At 33.7% G+C, this 25,403-nt stretch overlaps 1 protein-coding gene across 1 annotated transcript; it reads right to left on the reverse strand.

The window, feature by feature from the left end:
* Positions 1–1,360: 1,360 nt before the first annotated feature.
* RGS18 (regulator of G protein signaling 18) lies at positions 1,361–23,867 on the reverse strand. Its single transcript, XM_003999495.5, has 5 exons — positions 23,484–23,867; positions 22,917–23,018; positions 21,784–21,845; positions 4,285–4,451; positions 1,361–2,820 (listed from the first exon to the last, which is right to left on the reverse strand). The coding sequence occupies exons 1-5, from the start codon at positions 23,600–23,602 to the stop codon at positions 2,563–2,565; spliced, it is 708 nt and encodes a 235-aa protein (XP_003999544.1). The 5' UTR covers positions 23,603–23,867; the 3' UTR covers positions 1,361–2,562.
* Positions 23,868–25,403: the final 1,536 nt, after the last annotated feature.

Genomic DNA, 25,403 nt, shown 5'->3' on the forward strand with positions numbered 1-25,403 from the left:
TCCTCATAATGCTTCCTTTTGCTTCCATTTGATTCCATATTCACGTATTGAATTTCTATTATATACAAAATATGGCAGCATAGGTATTGACTTTTGTCTATGGACTTCAAGATACTCCAAATTATCTTATTCAAGCCATTTAAAGACATTCTGTTTTATACATATGATCAGTCAAAAAAATGTAAGCTACATTTCCTGTGGTTTCTTTCCTTTCATGTATTTCTAAGTTTTCTATAAAATTATTCCTTACTATTAGACCAATATCCCATATTAACTTTTAGTCTGAAGTTTTCCTTCATTAACTATACATATTTGCCTCTTTTCCTTCCTTGGGCATTAATCAAGAGGTGCTTTGGAGAATATCAGGTGATGTACTTAGAATCAGTAAATGTAGGGACCATAAAGAGGATTAGAATTAGAAATGCTGAGCCCTTTTATTAAACAAAACATGGTTAAGATAGATATGTTTAGAAGTTAAATGAATTTCTGAGGCTTATACATCTGCTTAGGGAGCCCAGGCACTGAGGTTCTCAAGATCTCAGACTTTTATTATATATTTCTGCAGTTCCTTCAGCCATTGCTCAGTACTGTCTGCACAGTTTTACTCAGCTTCTTTCACTTCTCCAAATGTTTATTTTGTTTTCTGTTTGTGGCCACATTATCCTTGGTATGTTTTTGAAGGGTCCCATTGAATATTTTAAACAAGATATTGGACACATCTGTGAAGTATTACAAATAAAAAAAACCCTACATAATATGTATTTGTAGTCCTAGAACAATGCTGTTAAAATCAGCCCATGATTTTTCTGATGATATCAGAAAGCTTGCAGGGATGCCTGGGTGGCTCAGTTGATTAAGCACCTGACTCTTGATTTCAGTTCAGGTCATGGTCTCATGGTTCATGGGATTGACTCCTGTGTCTGGCTCTGTGCTGACAGTGCAAAGCGTGCTTAGGATTCTCTTTCTTTCCCTCTCTCTTTGTCCCTCCCCTGCCCCTCCCCCCCCACATGTGCTGTCTCTCTCTCAAAATAAATAAATAAACATAAAAAAGGTACCTTGTATAAAGTTTTAACTGTGCATGAGGCAATCAGACAACAAATAAAATACAAATCACCCAAAGAAAAATTAAAAATCACTTTCTTGGTTGATTTTTGAAAAGCATGATACCTTGTTTCATATCTATAACTGTATAAAGAATTGAATTAGCATTAAGATCAGTGACAAAACATTTTAATTCTTTCTATTCCATTATCATTCTAAAATAAGAAAATATGTCTATGTGTAATTTGATGACAGAAAGAATATTCAATAATTAGCAAGAACACTTAGTGGTAAAATAAACATTAACTGTACAAAAGAAGAAATTAAAAATATTTATTACTATAGGTAATCCATGATTTTTATATTTTACATTTCAACTAATATAACATTTGCCAAAGCCAAATGTATGACATCTTTAATTATATAGGCATTTACATGCAGCACACATTGAAAATTAAATATTTCCCTAAAAGAGACATATTTATTAGCATAATCTTATTTTGAATAAGATAGAATTAAATGATTCAATGAGACTTGAAATAAGAACATGATCAATGGGGAACACTTTCTTTCTATGAGCCAGTGTAGCAGATGCATGAGTCTCCAGGCCTTTGATTCCTTGCTTTTTTACCTCCTCTCATTTCTAACTTTCATCCCAATCCTAAAAGTCTAAGCATGAAACCTAACTACAGCTGGGGTAAACTTCCTCTGGGCATCATTCAAACCACTGACTGCCACTATTTTAGTAGCAGGTTACTTATGTTAGCAGGTAAGAAGATGCTCCTAGTCTCAACCTGGAGCTATGTATGACCTGGTCATGTTTCTGTGACCACCAGAAATGTGCTCCACTTATTGGGTAAACCCATGTTCATTTAGGAACGAGCCCACATGTGGATCCTATTCTCAGTTATCAATATGGGTTATGTTGAACTTGGAAATTCTATAGATGTGAATGTGTCTTCCCCAAAGTTCCCGTTTCTGGTTTATAACTAGAGGTGATACAATGCTTATTCATGAACCAGTGCTAGTAACACAAAAGCAAATGATTGTCTTCTATTGTAGAACCAGATCACTTCTACACTCTCTATGACTGAAAGAGAAAGAAAGAGTCTTCATCAGTATGGAAACTGTGTTCTGAATATATGGATATCTGAGCAATAAATTGTTTAATCTAGAAAAATAATCCAAAGTAGATATTGGGTCTAACCATTGACAATTTTGCAAAAGCTTAACTTTAATTCAACTTTACAGTCTCATAAAATATTATTACTTCTTTACTTCTTTTTAATTAAGTAATGTTTTTGTGATTATGAATGGAATGAAGTCAAATGGAAGGTTTTACAGAATAAATTGGCAGATATAGTATGTGTTGTTAGAATGTAAGTTTTGATTTACATTTTAAAAATCCATTGACATGGTGTATTTTATTTTAAAAGATGTACCCACTTGTAAAAAGTAAATATTCTATATCTTAAAAGCAGATTACAAATTTGCCATCAAAATAAACAAAATTAATTTTCTTTATAACCAAATGGCAACATCTGACTTGACATCCTGGAACTCAGCACAGGTGAATGAGCGTGATCGTCTTCTAAGATTTGTTGGTCTCTGAGGTCTTCCTTCTATCAAGTCTAAATAGATGTCAGATTTCAGAAAACGTGTGTAACTGTCTTGTTCCATAAGCTGATACACTCTGCTTTGTGCAGCATCAAAGCTGTGTAGGGTGGGTTGGGTGATGCTCTTAGTAATAACTTCTTTGGTGTGAAAATCAAGGTTAACCTAGATGATAATAATAACAAAAAAGCATGAATATGGTCAATCTACTTAAGTAAACACCTTTGAAAAACAAAGTGCAGGACTGATCCAGTGTTGGAGTGGGCATAATGTACTTGAATGCTTGGGTGATTTTCTTTGTTATGGGTCTAGGGATCCAATGATTTACTCTGGGTTGGCATTTCATCAGGGTCTTCTCTTCCTACGCTCCTGGTCCTTCTCACTTCTGCTAATTTAAGATAATGAAACATGGTAAATATCATAAAGACCATCAGGGTAGCTCATTTTCAAAGTGGAAACTAAGCTTCACAGAAATCAAATTATTTTGAGTGAGGGCAGTGAGTTTGGGGCATATCTAGGATTTCAATGTGGGGCTTTTTTTTTTTTTTAATCACCATGCTCTTTTCATTTTATTATGATGCTTTCTTACAAGCAAATGTGTGCTGAAAATGGAGATCTTATAAAGATATAAAATCTTTAAATGGTTTTATGAAACTACTACTGCTATATCTGATTCTGGTAGAGGTGTTTTCAGGTAAGGGTCCTTCCTTTTCCCTCATAGGTAACACCATAAAACTAGCTGTTTTTAAAAATCCATGTATAAGGTTGGCCATGGGAAAAACAGAATAATGCACTGAAACACAGAACCAACTGAAACATGCTGAAACAAGAAAAACAATCATCATTCCATGTGAAATGATATCCACATAGACGATGCTACCTCATGGACAATAGTAATTTATAGTAAAACAGAACTCTTACCAGTGATAGACTACCAGTTCTACTCATTTAGCGAGGAAACACTATTTTTTGAACACACAGAAATATAGAAACTCTATTTAAATTACTTTTGAGGGTAGTCAGGTAATATTGGATAGTTTTATAGCTATTGTTTTAGTAGTTGTATCACACAGTTATCTCACACTGAGCTTATGGTCAAAGAAAATCACAACTGTTTTTTTACTTGAACCATTGCCAAATTAGGTTTCCCTCAACTATTTATTATGAAATTTTCTTTAGTCTATCTTAAAGTGGAGGAATAATTATTTTGGGGCAATCAAAACTTTACATTGGTAGATGAGTTCACACTAAAATGGCACATTATACAAACTTCTTAATTTCTCTTGCCTTCCTCACTTATAGAAATCATTAGTTTTGATGAGACATTGCTTATATTTAGGTTATTAATATGGATAAGTGAATGAATCTAAATGTTGCAAATAATTGCATTGACTCTTAGTCTAGAATAAAAATAACCCCAAGTAATGACTTCAATTATAATTTTATTTCCATGGCAAAGTCTTATAGTGAATTTTGTTTGTATGTAGGAATTTACATTAATACCCATTTTTACTTCACTGAAATATTGACCTGTTGGTGGAATGTATGAGGATATCAATTTGATCAAGGCAGACTTTCTCAAAAAATTTTTCAAACAGTTTTAAATTTTTATGATCATCTTTACTATACCTCTTGTGGAGCATCATTCTGTATAAATTTTTCATATATTGCTTTTGCTTTAAGGATAATTTGTTGAGGGTCTTCACTTTTTTTGAAATCTTCACAGGCTATCCAAAATTCAATGTTTTCCTCACTGAATTCAGTTTTAAGAAATCTGGTAAAAGTCTCTAGTCCATCTACCAAGAAAAGAAGTGATATATTTTAACTAAAAAATATTAATTAAATGCTGAGAAATTATATTACATAATATTATATTTACTCCAAATATTTATTTAAATTCCAGTTAGTTAACATGCAGTGTCATATTGTTTCTGGTGTGCAATTTAGTTATTCATCACTTACATATAAGACTTAGTGCTCATCACAACAAGTGCCCTCCTTAATATCCATCACCTATGGAACCCATCCCCTGCCCAACTCCCCTCCAGTAATGTACTACTTGATATTAAAGTACAATTGCAAATGTTAACAGAATAACTACCTCTTCCCTCTAATGCAGTGAAGTAACACACATCTTGAAGAATATAATGAGGGACATCACGTAAATAAGCTATAATCTTCACAATTATAAAAGGTAAGTATCATTCCTGTTGAAATGAGGCTGGTATCACACTTAGATCTGAGTAAGAGTGACAAACCCCTATTCAGGACCTTGCTTGGGTTTCTTTCAAATCTCTCAGCGCCTCTCTCAGAGGTGTGGGCGTTATTCTACAGAGTCAAGAAACCATTCTATCTGGAGTTCATCCCCCCAATTCTAGACTATGCTTTTGTATACAGGACCCTGGAATTCCCTATCTAAAAGCTCTGTGTTACCAGGGTTTGCATGGTCTTCTTTCCCTAAATTCATCCACTAAAGGCACACTGACTCAATGGTATGTATATCCTTAGGACAGGACTTGCATCTGCAGGCTGGGGTGTCCAAAAAAATGTACAAAAAGAACTTTCACAGTGTGGAACCAAACCATGAATGGAAAGAGAAGAAAGGCAGTCCATGTTGATAGAGTAGAACTGTAAAAAGTCTGAGAATTTTAAATTTAAACTTAATGGTTACACAGTATATTTGTCTAAATAGAAGGATGAAATATATACATTTTTGACCGTTTGTTAGCTTGATTTATAGCTCTTAAGCATTTAGACATTTAGTATGGGGGTCTCCATTTTTACTTTTTTCCTGAGCTCCTTCAATGTTAGTCATTGGTATCAAGCCTTTTGGAAGATAACCCAGTTTCAAGTTCATATTCAGCCAGTTACTATGTGGTCCTGAGTGAAATACTTTTCTTTCATTGCCTCATTTTCTCAATATTTAAAATTAAGATAATGATGATACCACCAGATAGGGCTGTTTAGAGAATTAAAAGCATTGATTTCAGGTGAAGATGGAGAAAGAGGACCCTAAGCTCATTTTGCTCCATAAATAGCAACCACATCAGTGTAAATAACCAAGAGAATGACCTCAGGACTGGCAGAACAGACACTCCACAGCTAAATGTAGAGAATGTAGGGAAGAGGACACATTGAAGTAGGTAGGAAGGAAAGAGACATAGTTAGGAGTCAAATGGATCCATACGATTGTAGGAGGAAGGGATGCTGAAGGCCCTGAAAGGGGAGAGAAATGGACCCTCATGTCAGGCACCCCAGGCTCAGCCATAATAGTATAACACACATAACACACATAGGAGACACCCCTAATGCTCCAGGTTCTGCTGAACAGGGAACATCGCACTATAGGGAACCACAAGACTTCTTCATAAGGCCATTACTTTCAAGAGCAGACCTAGCTGACTTTCCTAACACTTAGAAAGATATACATAGAGCTAGACAAAATGAGGAGACAGGGGCTATGTCCCAAATAAAAGAGCAGGACAAAATAGAAAAATAGACTTGGGGAACTCAGCAATACCATCAAGTATAATAACTTTTTCATTATACAGATCCCAGAGAAAAAGAGAGAGAAAAGGGGGAAGAAATTTTATTTAAAGAAATAATAGCTGAAAAATTGCCAGTCTGGGGAAGAAAACAGAAACCCAGATCCAGGAAGCACAGAGAGACCCAACAAAATCAACCCAAGGAGGTCCACACCAAGACACATAGAAATTAAAATGGGAAGAAGTAGAGATAAAAAGAGAATTTTAGAAGCATCAAAAAAAAAAAAAAAAAAAGGAAAACAGTTACATACAAGGGAAACCCTAAAAGTCTATCAGTTGATTTTTCAGCAGAAACTTTGGAGGTCAGAATGCAGTGACATGATATATTCAAAGTGCTAAAAGAAAAAAAACAAAAACAAAAACCTGCAACCAAGAATACTCCATGCAGGAAGGCTAGCATTCAGAATAGAAGAATAGATAAAGATTTCCAAACAAACAAAATTTAAAGGAATTCATGACCACTAAACCATCCCCAAAAGAAATGCTAAAAGGAACTCTATGAAAGGAAAGGAAAACCATAAGTAGAAGTAAGAAAAGTAGAAAGCACGAAAACAGTAAAAGTAAGTATATCTATAAAAAATAGGTCAAGGGATTAAGAAAATAAAAGGATGTTAATTATGACACAAAATACAAGTATATCTCTAAAGTAAGTCAACAAACCATGAGAGAAGTAAACAAGAGAGGAGATAATTAAAAGTGTTAAAACATGCAAAGTGCTTAAATCAGTGACTGGCACATAGTATGTATACTGTATGGGTTTCAGTGGTGGTGGTGATGATAATGGTCTTGATGACTATTATTTATTTAAGGTTCAGTCAGGTTAAGTTTTCATAGCTAGAATGTGGCAGGCTTAGAATTCCTCTCTAAGAGAAACTGACTTTAAAACTAGTGCTCATTCAACTTTTTATGATATTCTACTTTTTAAAATTTTTTTTAGATTATATATTTATTTATTTTGAGAAAGTGCTCTGCACTGTCAGCAGACAGCCTGATGTGGGGCTTGAACCACAAACTGTGAGATCATGAACTGAGCTGAAATCAAGAGTTGGATGCTTAACTGACTGAGCCATCCAGGTGTCCCTGATAGTCTACATTTTTTGGCCTATATACATTTTAAAAAATTAAACTTCTTTATTTTGAGAAAATTATAAATTCACATGTTGTTATAGGAGAACAGAGGTCCCATGTACTCTTTACCCAGTTTTCACCAAGGTAACATCTTCCAAAACTATACAGTTGTTGTTGAACAATGCAAGGGTTAGGGGTGCCATGCAATCAAAAATCCACTTGTAAGTTTTAACTTCTCAAAAACTATCCTGCTAATAGTTTACTGTTGACCAGAAGCCTTACAACTAATATAACCTGTTGATTAACAAACATTTTGTATGTATGTGTATCACATACTGTATTCTTACAATAAAGTACGCTAGAGAAAAGAAACTATTATTAAGAAAATCATAAGGAAGAGAAAAAATGCATTTATAGTATTGCACTGTGTTGATTGAAAAAAATCCAAGAGTAAGTACACCTGTGCATTTCAAACCCATGTTGTTCAAGGGTCAAGTGTAATACAGTAAGTATCACAAGTAAGATAATAATATGCCACCATTTGTTTAACTATTTGCCCATTGAAAAACATAAAGAGGCTGGTTTTCTTAAACGTATTTTACTTATTAGAATTATTTTACCCATGGATTATTATAACAACTTTCTAATTAGTGACCCTGGCTCCAGGATTCCCTTATTTCTTCCCACAACCTCTTAGTTCATTATCCACAGTCTGGTCAGTATTATCTTGCTAGTATAGACCTTATCATGTTTCTTCACTGTTTAAAATTTTCCAGGTGCCCTTCATCTCTTTCCACTCTCTTTTTCACATTTTAAGATCCAAGAACTTAGAACATTGTGCTACAGTTGCTTCCTTGCTTTTATATCTCATGCTGCTTTTTAAGATTCATGAGATGAAGACCCTTGTCTAATTTGCCACCAAATGTCCAACATGAAGAAACCATTCAATAATTACTTACTGAAATAAATGATCTACAAATAATTAGATACATGAGAAAAAAATTTCATTAAAAATAAAAATTCAGTACGTATAAAAAGGCAATAAACAAAGAAACAAAACAAAAAATATTGTCATATTATAAATATGGATACATAAGGTATTAAATTAATAATATATTCATTTAAAAGTCAAAACTTAGCCTATTGTTATTAAATATTTAATTAATGTTCTAATTTCAAGCTTGTCAGGCAGAATTTTTATTATAATTTTACTTGTTTGAGCAAACAGAAAGGGAGAGAAATGGCAACTGATGCGTTTTATTTCTGAATCTCTATTACTAAGTTGGAGGTTGGCCTCATGAGTTTTGCCAATGTGAGCCTTCTACTGAGAATTGGGTCCATGGTGTGTTAACAAGATGACAACATCAATATTCACAACCTTCAAGGTTAGAGTTTGTGGTAAATGCCATCCTATGTAATTTCAGACAAGCTGAAATATTTTCCTGGGGGTACATTGCTCCCTTTTGGATATCACTGTGGGCTATTCAAGCATATTTCTAATTCTATTTTGTATTCCTAACTTTGGTCAACTATCTTATTAAGTAAGTTTGTTTTCATCCCAATTTCTCCAGTGAGCAACACATTAATTTATTTAAAACATATTTATTGGGGCGCCTGGGTGGCTCAGTCGGTTAAGCTTCAGCCAACTTCAGCTCAGGTCATGATCTCGCGGTCTTTGAGTTTGAGCCCCGTGGCGGGCTCTGTGCTGACAGTTCAGAGCCTGGAGACTGTTTCAGATTCTGTGTCTCCCTCTCTCTGACCCTCCCCCATTCATGCTCTGTCTCTCTCTGTCCCAAAAATAAAAAAAAAAATAAAAAAAAAAAACGTTGAAAAAAAATAAACGTTTAAAAATTTTAAAATAAATAAAAAAATAAAACATATTTATTGAGTGCTAATTATATCCCAGACACTGTTCTCAATACTGAAGAATCCAGCTAAACAAAGTAGACAAAGTTCTTGATTTAATCTACAGAGCCCCATGTTAATAAGAAGACATATTTACTATTAAACTATAAATAAGAGGGCCATGACAGAGTAGCAGGAACCCAATTTGCCCTCTGACCATACATAACCATAAAACTTGACCCAGTATCAAGGCAGGAGTTGTCAAGCATAATACAACTGGTAATAGGAACTGGAAACAGTGTGAGAAAAGAAACATATGAAGTGAGCCCTTTCTGTCTCTCTTTCTCTCTGTGTTCCTCTCCCACCCTCTCTCTCTCTTTCTCTCTCTCAAAATAAATAAATTAAATTAAAAAAAAAAAGAAACTGACCATGAAGTATCCAAAATATTGGAAGTAGCATGCAAGGACAGTAAAAAAGCTATTATTAATTTGTTGAAGAACATAATAGTTAAGGCATAATGAGTAAATAAATGCAAAAAACTCAGCATAGAAACTGAAACTACAGAATCAAATGGAAATTCTAGATCTGAATCTTAAAAATATCTGGGGTAAAAAGTTATTGAATGGGCATGACAACAAATTAAAGAAGAAAGGGCAAGTAAACTAGAACAGAGTTGAATAGAAATTATTTAATCTAAGGAAAAGGAAAGGAGGAAAAGAATAATGACCACACAAAATTATGGGACAACCAGGAAATAAGATGTAACGTATAGATTCCATTTATATCAATGATGACATTACATTTAAATGGACTAAACTTTCTGATTAAGAGTCAGAGATTGTCAGATTTTATTAAAAATTAAAACGACTATATATTGGCTATAAGAGACTCATGCTAAAAATAAAATACCAGGAAGGTAGTGTAAAAAGATGAAAATTATTCACAAGGGGTTTTGCATAAGAAATCTGTATAAAAACAATTTGCTATGGCTCTCTCTCAGTAGAGAGGGAGGGAAGGAGAAAACAAAACAAAACAAAACAAACCCAAAAACACAATTTGATGCGGCCTGACACAGTGACTTCAAAATAGCGTCTTTCCATTTCGTAATTGTAAAGTAGTAAATAACAATTCTTCATATACATGATCTTAATTGTAGACCTTTAATATATGAAGAGCTTTAATAAATGAAGCAAACTGGAAGAACTGAAAGAAGGAAAAAAATTATGATATAATTGTAGATTTTAATTATATTCATGTATAAATTTATAGAACATGTAGACAGAATATTGATAAAGTAATGTAAAACATCAACCAAATTGACCTAATTGCTAATTATAAAACACTTATAAAATTCAAGAGAACAAGAAAAGATTATCCAAGACAGACCACATGCTAGATAGGGTATAAAATAAATCTAAACAAACTTCAAAAGACTGATACCTTACAGAGTATGTCCTTTGCCACAAGGGTTTTAATAAAAAATTATAACTAGTAACATAGCTATAAAAGTCTCTATATATTTGAAAATAAAATACACACATAAATTCATAGGTCAATATGGAATTACATGAGAAATTATGATATATTTACAATTGTATTATAATGAAAATATGGCACATCAAAATTTGTGGGGTAGAGTTTAAACAATATTTAGAGGAAAATTCATTACATGTAAAGTTGTACTAATAAAAAAAGGGTATGAAAATCAAGGTTTAAGTTTCTACTTTAAGAAGCTTGAAAATAAGAACAATTTAAAACCACAGGAAGTAGAGAGGAAACATAATTAAAAACAGAGCAGAAATCTATATGAAGGGAAAAAAAAACATAGAGAAAATTAACAAAAGCCAAAAGTTGGTTCCTTGAAAATGTTAATAAAATAGAACCCCTAGTAAGCCTGCTTCATAGTAGGAAGCAAATCAGGGATATTACCACATATCTGGCAGATAGTAAAAAGACTGTAAATATTATGAACGACTTCACACCAATAAATGTAACTTAAATAAAATGAGAAAATCATTAAAAAAAAGAAAACCTACCCAAAATGACACCGAGGAAGTGAAAAATCTGATTGCCCTAATCCAATTAATAAACAGATTTTATAATAAAAATATTCTCTCTTCTCCCTAAAAAATTTTGGGCCCAGATTTGGTGAATTTTATCAAACCTCTAAGAAAAAGTGTTCTAGTGGTACTTGGGTGGCTCAGGTGGTTGAGCATCTGACTCTATTTTGGCTCTGGTAGTGATCCCAAGGTCATGGGATGGAGCCCTGAGTCAGGCTCTGAGCTAAGAGTGGAGCCTGCTTAAGATTCTATCTCTCTCTGTCTCTTTCTCTCTGCTCCAACCTGTGCTCACATGTGTGTACTCTCTCTCTCTTTCTCTCTCTCTCTCTCTCCCTAAAAAAAGAGAGAAAGTATTCTAAAACAGTGGAGGGATGAATACTTTCCCCCTCATTTTAACAAGCTAGGATAACTCTCATACCAAAACCTGCCTCCTCCAAAATAAATAAAATAAATATTAAGAAAGAAAGCAAAAAGAAAATTACAGACCTAGATCCCTCATGATCACAGATGCAAAGAATCTGAAAAAATATTAAAGACTTAAATTTAACAATATATTAAAAGAAGCAAGCATTCTAGCATTATGGTGAAAAAATACTGTGAAATAAAGTGATAGCTTTTTTCCCCCTTGATTCATTTTCACCTATATTAATTTCTTATACTCACTTCTGTCTAGCACTATTCCTTATGGTCAGTGATGGTGTCTAATATAAAAAGTTCTGAGGCACCTGGGTGGCTCAGTTGGATAAGCAGGTCACGATATCATGGTCTGTGGATTTGAGCCACACGTTGGGCTCTGTGCTGGCAGCTCAGAGCCTGGAGCCTGCTTCAGATTCTGTGTCTCTCTCTCACAGCCCCTCCCCCACTGGCACTCTGTGTGTGTGTCTCTCTCTCAAAAATAAATAAATATTAAAATTTTTTTTAATTAAAAAAAAGTTCCATATTGAGTGAAGCAAGAAGAATGAATCTATTGGTAGAATGAAGGCAATTAAGAGATCTGGCATTTGTGACATGTTTAGAGGTTCTGAGGGCTAAGTGCTGCTTATGTGCACTACCACATTTAGCCATTTAACTTTTACAACAGTTGCTTGGGATATGTCTTATATTCATTTTCATAGATGAGGAAACTGAGTTTCAAATAAGTTCAATTTCCCCAGATCTCATTTTCAAACAACAAAACAAAACAAATTGTAGAAGTGTATCTGTCTCAGGAAGGTAACACTTCCTATGGTAGGCGGAGCAACAGCCCTCCACAGATGTCCATGCCCTAATCCCCAAAACCTGTGAATGCATTACCTTACCTGGAAAAAGTGAGTGTGGTTAAGGACCATGAGATGGGGAGAGTATCCTGGATTACCCAGATGGATAATCAAGTCCAATCTAAGCACATAAATCCTTAAAAGCAGAAAAAGGCAGAAGAGTGGGTCAGAGAGATACAACACAAGAAGGACTGTTAATGATTTTGAAAATGAAAGAAGATGGTCATGAGCCAAAAAATGTGGTGGCTTCTAGAAGGTGGGAATGGCCATCAGTTTAGAGCCAGCAAGAGAATGGAGACTTTGGTTCAAAACTACAAATAACTGAATTCTGCTAAAACCCTGAAGAGCAGGAAAGGGTTTCTCCCCTAGACCCTCCAGAAGGGACAGCAGCCTATTCACACCTTGACTTTTTTTTTCAATGAGACCCATACCATACTTCTGACCTACAGAGTTATAAGAGAGATTTGTGTTGTTTGAAGCCACTAAAGTTATAGTAATTTGTTACAGTAGCAATGGGAAACTAATACAATCCTCAAATGATACTTTACATTTCACCATTTATTTCTCCTATATATAGAACTTGTCCTCTTTGTCATGAAGCATCATTTTTTTTAATGTTGTAAGCAATTAAAACATATATTTGAGATACAGGAACAGAAAATGACATGACAACCTACAAGTATTTCCAAAATATTGACTATGGCATCACTCCAACCACAACCATGACAAAAGAATCATGTCTCTACCCACTGCTCCTGCCGCTGGCGTTTTTACTGAGATAAAGAGGGAGATTCTGCCATTTTTCTTTCTCAGTAAATTAACACTGAGCAGATGTTGATGGTTAACTGTTCGTGGAAAAACTAGGAAGACAAGCAAAGATCGGGCTTACAAGATTTGAGAAGCTATCAGTTAAGACTGACAAGCAACTCAGAACTTGTCTACAGTCACTAGATGCTGGTAAGATAATTCCTGGTTAAACAGAACTTTCTTAAAAAGCTCTTAGTGCTAAGCAGTTCCTGAGTGAGTCAACAAATTCTTATCACTGAGAATAGCAAGAATGATCAATATGGTGATATTTAACCACTTTCCTAATTTCTTTACTCACTTTGTGTTTCATTTTCAAGATTTATTTCTCATGTTGAGCGGTGTGCTTTTCTCAGAAGGTGCAAGGGAACTATGAATGGGTAATGATTCTCTGAAGCATTTTGATACACAGAAGCTTTTCCTCAAATACCTAAAATGTATACGTTTCAGACTAAAAATAAAATTCCTGCTATCATGGGGCGCCTGGGTGGCTCAGTCTGTTAAGCCGCCAACTTTGGCTCAGTTCATGATCTCACTGTCCGTGAGTTCCAGCCCCGCGTCGGGCTCTGTGCTGACAGCTCAGAGCCTGGAGCCTGTTTCAGATTCTGTGTCTCCCTCTCTCTGACCCTCCCCCGTTCATGCTCTGTCTCTCCCTATCTCAAAAATAAATAAAACGTTAAAAAAATTAAAAAAAAATCCTGCTATCTTACAATGAGACAATAATCTGTTCCAGGTTAAACCTAGTTTAGAAAGAGGAAATAAATTATAAGCTTTATTGGGCTTGTGAATAAAGTTACATTGACCCAAGTGAAGGAAAAAACTTTTCAGATTTCAATTTATTCTATCCACATGACATGTATAAGCATGATTGATCAATTTTTAAATGCCAAATTATTCCTAAAGTGAGTTAATAAATGTCATAATTTTGGGAGAATATGATCATTACTTTTCCTATTAATAGATCTCAATTTTTGCACTAACATCCAAAAGGGATCATCCATATGCCAGGCAACTGAAATTGCTACATATTAAAAATAACTTTCTTCATCTATTTTATTTATGAAACACCTAGTATGAGCCCGAGAACTGTATTATATACTGAAAATGCAATAATATTAATTATAATGGAAGTTTTGAGTGTTTGCTAAGGTCTTGGCACATTGCTATATGATTTTTATTAGTGTGGCTCCATTTAATTTTCATGTCAACCTTGTGGAGTAAGTCCTTTTATACCCATTTTTATAAATAAAGAAGTTGAGATTCAAAGAGTTAAGTTGCCCTAAATTTATAGCTGGTAAACTATAGAGCAGACGTCTGAACTGTAGTGTATTTTGTTCAAAGTTATAAACTGCCATAAAACAACAAAATCCCTAGTGTTGAGTAATATGAAGGTTAATGGACAAGGCACACACTTCTATACCAAGGACTAAGGAAGGATATTTGTGGGGTGATTTATTCTATTTGGAGCAGCCCAGGAAAATCAGCTTGTATGGAATTCAAATTGAAGACTTCAGAAAATAGCACAAATGTTTCTTAAAATACAGTCCTTTAGTAATTCATAAAATATGAGTGTCGACTATATGCCTGCCATTGTGCTCTGAAATATCATGCAAAAGCCCTTTGTTACCATGATTGGTCTTGAGTTTGATATGGACACTCAGAGTGAAGTCCAACTCTGAATAGGAAAAGTGCTATGTGCTAAAAAGTGCTGATAAGTGGGAAAATCAAAGTGAATGGATTTTGTTGGCATATATGAATACAATAAAGAAGAAGAAATACTGATTCAAGAAATGAGTTAATAATGAATGAGGGGTGGCTGGGTGGCTCAGTCGCTTGGACCTCTGACTTCATCTCAGGGCATGATCTCACAGTCGTGAGTTCGAGCCCTGCGTGGGGCTCTGTGCTGACAGCTCAGAGCCTGGAGCCTGCTTTGGATTCTGTGTCTCCCTCTCTCTCTGCACTTCTCCAGCTCATACTGTTTCTCTTTCTCTCAAAAATAAATAAACATTAAAAAAATTTTTTAAAAAATGAATGAGAAGTAGTTCATTTTAAAAGTTTAAGTAAATTACTTTTTAAAAAGTAATATGTTTAACTAGAATTTAAATAAAAACTTAAAAAAAAAACAGTAAAAAGCAATGTTGTGAAAGATTATCCCAGCACATGAGTGACTTCCTGTTTCTCTTACTCTGGGCAGCTGCATTGTCAGGTCATCATGGAACCACTGCTCACACGGACGGAGTAACTGACCAAACAGTCCTTTAGAAGGCAGCAGTGGTGAATGCAGCTGCCATAAGTGCCTGATGGAACCTATTGGGATTAGAATTCACACTGGAAGAAGCTGGCTCAATGTGTCATACAAATATGAAACACTTGTGATTGCATGTTTCTAAATTGAAACGCTGGCATCTGTTGGAGTATTTTTCTGATGCCAAGAAACCAAATGAAACAAAAAGTCAAGAAACTGAAGTTGGAAGCTCAAGTACGGTATTACTAGGTTGCATTGTTTCCCCTTTAATATTGGGCTTTATAGCTCTTGACCCTACACAGAATGTTGTGGTTACTTTTGCAATAATGATTTACTTATGTAACCCATTCCTAGTTTTAACTGGATTTTACTTATTTTTATTCTTAAACAGATTAAGAAATTGAGTGTTTAGCTTGATTCAGCTTGACTCAGAAATTTAACTTTGCAGAACACTGGAATCCCTTATCTTGCAGAAAATCAGTAACCGAAAATCGGGAAGGGCAAGTTGAAAAGCCACAAGGTAGAAAGTGTAAGGAGAAGTACTCATTTCCTTCCCCAAAAGTGAAGTACTCATTTCCTTGCAGCCTTTACTCAGTCAGTAATAAGTATTTTCCACAGTATAATTAGTTTATACTTTTAAATCAAGGGGGTGCAATGACCTATATATTCTATTTCTCTCATCTATTATGAATTATTCCCAGAATTAAGTTTATTTGAACCACAATTCAGGGTGCAAAAAGTCAAGCAAATACTCATTAATGAAAAGGTCAAAAATATTGGAATTATTTGTAATGACTGGAAAAAAGGGTGCATAGGAAAATATACAGTTATGTAGTGGAAAGATTTTCTTATTGATAGAGACTCCCCGCAGGAAATAACATTCTCTTTCACATCCTCAATTATTAATTATGTGAGACGGCTAGAAAAATCTCTATTTATGATCGATTACTCTTCCACATTCCGGGTGTATGCTTATAAAACCCTGCAAAACTTCTGATGTAGTTTATCAGGAACTAAGTAAGTTCAAACTCTGACCTGTTATCTTCTCACAAATCTTGTTCTTCCACCTCTTTTTCTCATCTTTAAAAGGCACTGTCATCTTCCTATTTAATGTGGAATAAAATCTAGGGAACTTTGGCTCATCCTTTTTCTTCGTCTCATATCTCTTCACCATCTCACTTTACAACACACATACACATTCAATCAATCACCAAGTTCATCCATTTTCTTTCCAAAATAGCACTTACTGTGAGGTTAGCTTTTATATTTGTAACAACCTTGTGGGTAGTCCATATTACATGTATAGAATTCTACCTTTCTGTCCATCAGAGTTTTCTGACAAACTCTTCCAAAATTTGTCCCCAACTTGATTTTCCAATGTGTTTTTTTAGTACTCTGCCTCAGTGAAAGATAACTGGTTGCTTTTCCAAGTTACGACAAAATCTCCAGCACTTTTCCTGCCTTTTTTTCTCAGCTCAGGAATTATTTTTTCTTCTGCCTGTTGAAACCTTGTACCCATTTATCCAATGTCTTTAAAAATTTTTTGAAAGGCTACATGATACATTGCAAGTTATATAACATTTATAAAACTAGCTAATAATTTTCAAACATATATTGATCAACATCATGATTTTATTTTCAAAGATGTCTTACATGGAACATACCTATATACATACAAACACATACATATATATGTAAGTATAATATATATATATGTATATATATATAACTTTATTGGTATTAATTGGTTTGCTAACTTCATATTAATAGCATTTACTTTTATAAAGTCAATCAGTGAATGAGGAGACTGATAACTATGAAATTGGTGATTATGAATTAGATATAATCTGACATTGGTTTTTGATTTATTCATAAATTTTATTTCTATTAAATAGCATTTGGAAATTATTGATTTTTGGAGGGCCACCTGGGTGGCTCAGTCATTTGGGTGTCCAACTTCGGCTTATGTCATGATCTTACCATTCATGAGTTCGAGCCCCACATCAAGGCTCTGTGCTGACAGCTCAGAGCCTGAAGCCTGCTTTGGATTCTGTGTCTTCCTCTCTCTCTGCCCCTCCCTTGCTGTGTTCTGTCTCTCTCTCTCTCTCTTTCTCTCTCAAAAATAAATAAACATTAAAAACATTTAAAAAATTACTGATTTTTATATGTATAGTTAAATTATAGACTTTTATGATTCATTTCACAATTCCAGACAAATTTGTCAATAAACGGGGATGGTGGAAAAAATGTATCCTAATATCTGTATAGAAACAAATGAGGAATATTTTATTTTAGGATAGATTTGAATTTACAGAAAAGTTATGAAGATAGTGCAGTTTCCTTATATCCCACAACCAGTTCCCTCTTATTATTAACATCTTACATTGGTAAGGTACATATATGATCATAAACAAATACTGAAATTTTTTACTAACTAAAGTCCATACTTTGTTTAGATTTACTTGTATTTTATCTTCTGTTTTTTTTAAAAGAGTAAAACTACATTTGAAGAATGAAATTTGGATAAAATAGTGGAATTATTAAATACTCCATGGATTCTGTCGCTTCCATGGAAGATATAGTAAAAATCATGCTTTTTCTGTTTTAGTCTTATCTGTCTATTGTGTGTCACTCTAAGCCATGCTTCCTTTTTCAAATTATGTTTCTCAACAAAGAATTACTTTCTTTTTAATTCCCTAAGTTAAACTGGTTAATGCCCCACGCCTATGATGACTCTCCACTTGGGTGTTCTCTCTTCTTGTCCAGCTGGTGAATTTTGATTAATCCCCTAAAATCTAGCGTAAGAACCATCTACTCTGTGGCTCCATTTCTAAAGATACTAATAATCAACATACAGTGCTTTAAATATCAGCCATTTTTGTCAAACTAAATACTCAAATTTCCATCGTATTTTGATTTTACATTTTGTTATGTATCACTACATTTCCTATTTGCCTAAATTTAATACAATCTCTATTTCCTTTATATAGACATGACATATAGAATTTGAGAAACTTACTCATTTAACCAAAGGGGAATTACATAAAATTTGATAGAGTAAGATCTTTCTTTAAGTGTGTGCATATGTGTGTGTGTGTGGGGGAGGGTACTAATGAGTAAGATCTTTCCTTTTTTTTTTGGTCTGGAGTCAAGTCAGTAGAATTGAGCTGAATTTAACCATTGTAACCAAAAAGACCTTTTTAGCTGATTATTTTAAGCTTTATTATTTAATATTATGATAAGCTTTGCAATTAAAAATAATTGGATTTTGAGGGATTGATTAAACGAATACTAGTAACATAATTTTTTTGTGAATGCCATATAATTTAATTAGCACTTTGATCATGAACAATGATAATAATGTCCAAGTGGGTCAGTGCTGACTTTTGTTATCATGTTGAACTCTCTTGATTCAAATTGCTATTTTACAGCTCTTTAATATTTCCACCAGCAAAGAAAAGAGAGACAGCAGCAGATTCAATTTTTTCCATTCAGGTTTGACTACTTGCAAAGCAAAATGATTACAGAATGCCAGGGGAGAATTTTCTGTAGGACTAATTAGCCTTGCTAAATCTCTCTTCTCTCTGAGTCGTGAGAATATGATGAAATTATTATGTACCAATTTATTAAGTTCAATAAATAAATACAGCTTATATATTTCTTTTAATTGAAATTTAACCCTGTTGGGAATGAACTGGAAAATAGAAAAAGATTATTAAATTCATTGTTGATAATTCTAATTTTTTCATAATAGCAGTAATAATTCACATTTATGGAGTGTCAGTTACTGGTTTCGTATTCATCATCTCATTTAATCCTGAGAGAAACCCATTCCTATTGGAGTTAAAGACACTGTTATCTCCATTTATAGTTGAAGAAGCTGAAAGTCAGAGACATTAGGAAGCTTAACTAAGATTACACGATCATTATGTAGCTGAAGAGAACCAGAACTCAAATGTCAAAGGAAACGTGGGCTAACATTTTCTTCGCAACAAATTTGGTTATATTATTTAAGAACTTAATATTTATCAGGTGATGGACTGGGCTGAGCCTCCACAGATGAAAAGACATCTGCTTCCTTGTAATAAACTATCAAATTCCAGAAAGAAAGAAAAAGAAAGAAAGAAAGAAAGAAAGAAAGAAAGAAAGAAAGAAAGAAAGAGAAAGAAAGAATTCCATTCCTTTTTTCTCTTGCTGTGACTGGTGAAGAGAATAAAGGGGGATGTGTTCAAATGTTGGAAATACTAAGAAATAAGAAAAGAAACAAATTTGGGGAGCATAATTAATGATGGAGGAAAGTTTTATATAGATTGTTGTAATTCGTCTTAAGAACTGACAAATTCCTGAACCAAGACAGTGGAGTTAGTGAGAACAAGACAGATTTGACATATATTGAGCAAGAATTGGAATAATAGTTAAAAAATGATTGGATATCGGGGATGAAGAAAAGTGAGCAGTTGAGGAAAGATGTTTAAATTACTCTTCTGCAAAATATGGACTGATACAGTATTAAGGTGAAATAAGGAGAAAGGAGTAAGAAGTTACTTTTTTTTTTTAGCATCAACTTCTTTCTTATGTCATTTTCATTGATTACATTCTTGCTTAAATGTAAGCCTTGGTTTTTCTACCTATATTTTTCTTTCTCTCAGTCCATATTACAATTTAGAAGTAGAATGTATTTTCATTTGAAGAGGGAAAGTATTCAGGGATGGTGTACAGAAATAGAATTCTTGTGTCAGTAAATTCAGGGAAGCATTAACAGAACACCAAGACCTTACAGAGATGGACAACTAGGAAGGAGAAAAATACAGAAAATGAAGACAGACAAGAAAAGTTGGTGTTTCGTCAAACAGAGCACAGTACTTGAGGCTGAATTACAAGTAGTGCACTCTTAGCTGTCCTAGCAACAGAAACCTCTTTTTCCAACAGAAACCTTAGAATGTGAACTCCACTAGCAATACTATAAGCAGTAGAGTGACAGTACAGTAGTTTAGCTAGCCTCATCTTGGAATGGTCTGGGCAAGAGCAAGGAGGGTTTGTGTTTTAGACAAAGAATGAGGTGAGGAACCAGGGAAATTTTGAGATACAAGTAAAGGTGGTGCACTTGAGGAAGTGTGTAATGGTAAAGTGTTTCTGAAACAACTCTGCTAGGTTGCCGAAAATGATCAACCCTGTGGTTCATAGACCCATCGTTTACTCAGTTAAACTTATCAATTTTGCTTCGTGAAAGGAATCATGGACTCAATAAAGACAAAAAATGCTCACACCCCTGCTGCTTTATGTAAGTTGACACTAAAGAGTAACAATCTAGGCAGCCTATCTTCTGACTCATGCTTTATCATAGTGTTGAATAGTCAAACAAGGACTCAATATTTGTCCTCACCTTCCATGTCACCTACAAAACTCATCATAAGAGACTATTGATGCGAAGAGTGAAATATTTACAAAATTTGGAAAAATAAATATTTTCATGAGGGTTTCCTGAATTTCCAATAAAAGAATTTCTTTACATTTTGGATCACTTAAAAATAAAAGTAACATAGGATAATCAAGTATTTAAAAAAAAACAAGGATTGGGAAACCTGGGTGGCTCAGTTGGTTAAGCAACTGATGTTGGTTCAGGTCATGATCTTGAAGTGTGGGACTCTGTGCTGACAGCTTGGCAACCTGAGCCTGCTTCGGATCCTGTGTCTCTGTCTCTCTGCCCTTCCCTGACTCATGCTCTGTCTCTCTCTCTCTCAAAATAAATAAACATTAAAAAAAATTTTTAATAAAGAAAAAAAAGGATCTTAGGGTCCCTGGGTGGCTCAGTCAGTTAAGCGTCTGACCCTTGATCTCAACTCAGGTCGCAATCTCATGGTTTGTGAGTTCCAGCCCTGCATCAGGCTATGCACTGTCAGTGCAGAGACTGCTTGGGATTCTCTCTTCCTCTCTCTTTCTGTCCCTCACCTGCTGTCTCTCTCTGTCTCTCTCACACAAAATAAATAATAAATAAATATTAAAAATCAAAAAATCCAAGGATCTCATTAAAAAAATCAATAAATGAAAAATTTGAAACTGTTAATCATGACACAAAGAGGTAATATTTCAACCACAATAAGTATTTCTCAGTAAAATTAGAATATTGAAGAAATACTTTCCATTTGTTGACTATTCTTTTAGTTATTTCTCTTGATCAGAAACTCAGATTGCCGTCAATTACCAATCAGACTACATTTTTATTGCAGCCTGTTTTGTATAGTTACATACATATTTTGTGCAGTTTTCCATTAAGATGTAAAGCATTTGGGGAAAATACCACTAACCTTTATGGGAAAGCAGTTTGTCAAATGATTCACCCCATATCACTGCTTCTTCAGGGGAGACTCTGTTCAAGAAACAATATGTTTATAATGGAGTATGCAGAAAGTCTGTTTATGTATCTGCTCTAACATATGCTATTACACTGCTCTTTTCAGTCATATTTCATGGGGCTTCTTCTTTTATTATTATTCAATGAAAGTTGTTTTTACATTGGAAACTTCAAAATCATTGGTCAAGTTTAACATATAATAAAATAACATTCATTATTTTCTCATGAGTGTACAAATCATTTTATTTAAAATTAATCATGTGTTAGGTTAAGAACAAAGGAAAAGAAATCAGGTCACTTATCTTTTTTATTTTTTTAAGAAAACAATTTACTCATTTCTGCATATCCAGTTTAATTCAACAATTAGAAGAACATAAACTGACGGTGTCTTTTAGTCAAACTTTTTAACTGCAATTTCCTTGAAGCTCTTACCACAATATGCAGCAATTTAAAAAAAAAAACAGATACAGGAAGTTTGGCTAATGAAGTTCTAAAGGGATAAGAAATATACTTAAAAAGCTGCAATACAACAAGTATTTTAGAGTTATAATTTACAGAGTATAATATATTTGTTTTGGATCTTTTATTGGTCATATTTCATTTTTGGAAGAATCTGTATTATACTAGTAGATAAGGCTATTTCATTTTCTGTTTGAATTGAAGAAATGGCCTAAAGTGACAAAACATCCCTTTTTGTGCTTTCTTTCTTTTATACCTAGAGGAATTTTTTTTTCAAACTACTAAAGGAAGAGATGAATAGCTCTCCTCTATGACAATATTACATTGTGAAAACTCTTAAATTAATGAGTATTTCATCAGTTTATAAGGAGTAAAATATATCATTTAAAATTGACAGGTATATAATTTTAAAAGAGCACCTTTAAATTTTTATAAGGTTATTTAATTTGAGCTATTAAAATAGTTTAGTTTTATGGAATATTCCTAGTTTTTTTGAAATGAGATCTCTAACCTTCCTTATATTACGGTGTAATTTCCAATAAAATGCAAATCCCTAATTTCCTCTTTCTTAAACCTTTAATGTTAGAATCAGCAAAATCTTCCCTGAAATAATTAAAAGTTATTCACCTTGTTTCTTTGGCCAAGTTCCCAGATCTGCTGGAGGGGGGTTCTTCATGAAACTCAAGTTTCTGCACAAGAAGACTTAGCCTATTTCTTTTTTCCTTAGCTCTGAAATGAAAACGAATTAGCTTCAGGACTATTTGGATGACAATTAAAATCTTTCTTTCTGACTGTCGAACAAATTTGGAATTGGTAATCACCTGAACATCCCCTCTCATCCACCACCCACTCTCCACACACTCAAAATGGTTTTCCTAATGAATTTCATTCAATTTGTGGAGGAATTAGGACAGCATATGTGAAATATATTTGTTTTTTCCCACAGTGACTAGGAAGTATTTGAGGCTATATTTTAATTAAGATTGTTATTACTTCTTTTGTGTGGTTAAAATTGTTGCATTAAAAAAAAATAAAAACACTTTAGATTTGACAGTTGTTTACGCCTAACAAAGAGACCTTTTTCCTCCAGTTTTAACAGTACAGTCAATATATTTTCAACCAGATATTTTAAAAACAACTGCTAACAAATATTCAACATCAATCATGTCTTTAGAAGTATAAAACTGATTTTACCTGATTTTGGCTTCTTTGCTGGTTTCTTCTTTTCCTAAACCATGTATTAACTTGAAAAAAGCTTTTTCCTTTGGTTCACACATATTTAATTGAGAAAAGAAAACCAAAGATGTTTCCATCTTCTTTCTCTAAAAGGAAGAGATGTCTAGTTTATTACATCTTTCACTTGTTAATGGTATTTCACAGTTATACATGGTACAATAAAAAGTTATCTCAACTCTGTCAGCAGTGCCAAAGAAAACCCCCAAAAAACAATAACAAAAAAAGAGTCCAGAGCTGTGTGTCTGCCTCTACAAAAAAGTAGAACTGAGGAACTGAAGTGCAATTTGGTTCTGAGTTGTTTAGGGAAATGATACTACAAATTTGCAAAATGACTCTTGGTCCCTAAGATAAAGACTAGTATTACCACAGTGGAACTTCTCTTTCTAGTTTGTGCAACCAGAATGATGCTTTAATCGACCCAAATGACACTGTCATTTCCCACAGGAACTTTTTAAAACATCTTTAAATGTGTATAGTGTGTATTCAAATATGTTGTGGTAAAGTACTACATCAAACATTAGGAGATATTTTCCCTTGTTCTTAATTTTTTTTGCATATTTTAATTACAAGGAGTTAAGTAAATTTCATTTACTTGACATAATGCTATGTAATGTAAATTACCTTTGATTAACATATTGTATCAAAATAAGAATATAGATCATGGAGTTTTATAGTTGAAAGAGACAGTAGAAAGCATTTAATTCAATAATTTTTAAGCATAGTTTCATGGAATGATTTTAGACATTTAAGAAATTTTTAAGCAGTCCATGGTAAAAATGGGGATAAAAAGATAATATGTAAACTTTTTCTTAAACTACATATATATTAATATGAAGGATTTACTTATTTTGAAGTTGCCCTTCTACCTCTTTGATTGTTAAAAAATTCTTTTTGATGAAACATTTTAACTAGAGATGCAGGTTTTGTGTTTGTTTATTTTACGTCCTTATTAAAAAAAAATGACAACTCCAAGTTGGTTCAACATCCACTTATTCCACTGTTTTAAGACACCCACATATCTAAGAAATACTGATGTAGTCCATAGCTTACATTTTGTAGAAAAGGAAACCAAGAATGATAGATATTAAGTGATTTATTCTTGCAAAGCCCCAGAGGTCAGTGGAAGAAAAGATCTGGAATTATCGGAGCCTTTGATCACCAGGAGCATGTGATTTAGTCTTTCGAAAAGTCTTTGATCTCCAGTAGTGGATGCTTTAATTCCTCTAAAATTTTGTCTATTAAAAAGGAAGTTAACAAATGTATAAGAAACCTGTTTTATTTTTAGTCTTTTCAAATTATTGATTTCAAGAAAATAGTTGACAGGGATGCCACCTAGGAGCTCAAAACATTTACAAAACTGAAATTAAAGAATATTTAGTATATATTTATACACACACCCTCCTGATTCGATAACTTTTACTTTGCACATATTTTTATAATTTTTAAAAAAGTTTATTGATTTATTTTGAGAGAGAGAGAGAGGGCAGGGGAGGGGCAAAGAGAGAGGGAGAGAGAAAGAATCCCAAGCAGGTTCTGCACTGTCAGCACAGAGCCTGACGTGGGGCTTGAACCCACAAACAGTGAGATCATGACCTGAGCCGAAACCAAGAATCAGGCATTTGACCAACTGAGCTACCCTGGTGCCCCTGAACACATTTTTAAATTCATCTTGACTGTTGACTATAATGAGACTATATTTGAAGTACTATATCCAGAGGAGAGACAGAAACTTACTGGTGTTTTCATTAGATGTGTTGAAATTGTGTGCAAGCTCATAGAACTAAGGAGAGAGATATTGTGAAAATATGGACACAAGGAAACTACATTAAAGGCCTGTGTAAAGATCTGAAAGAGAACTATGAGATGTGTGGATTTACT

Source organism: Felis catus, chromosome F1 (genome assembly GCF_018350175.1).
Source record: "Felis catus isolate Fca126 chromosome F1, F.catus_Fca126_mat1.0, whole genome shotgun sequence".
Taxonomy (NCBI): Eukaryota; Metazoa; Chordata; class Mammalia; order Carnivora; family Felidae; genus Felis; species Felis catus.

Excerpts from the sequence above, each read along its gene's own strand:
- RGS18 (XM_003999495.5), bottom strand. The coding sequence starts at position 23,602 with ATGGAAACATCTTTGGTTTTCTTTTCTCAATTAAATATGTGTGAACCA. Across the intron at positions 23,019-23,483 it reads AGCAAAGAAGCCAAAATCAG|AGCTAAGGAAAAAAGAAATA; the intron begins GTAAAATCAGTT and ends TTTTCATTTCAG. Across the intron at positions 4,452-21,783 it reads CAAACTGCTTTCCCATAAAG|ATGGACTAGAGACTTTTACC; the intron begins GTTAGTGGTATT and ends TTTTCTTGGTAG.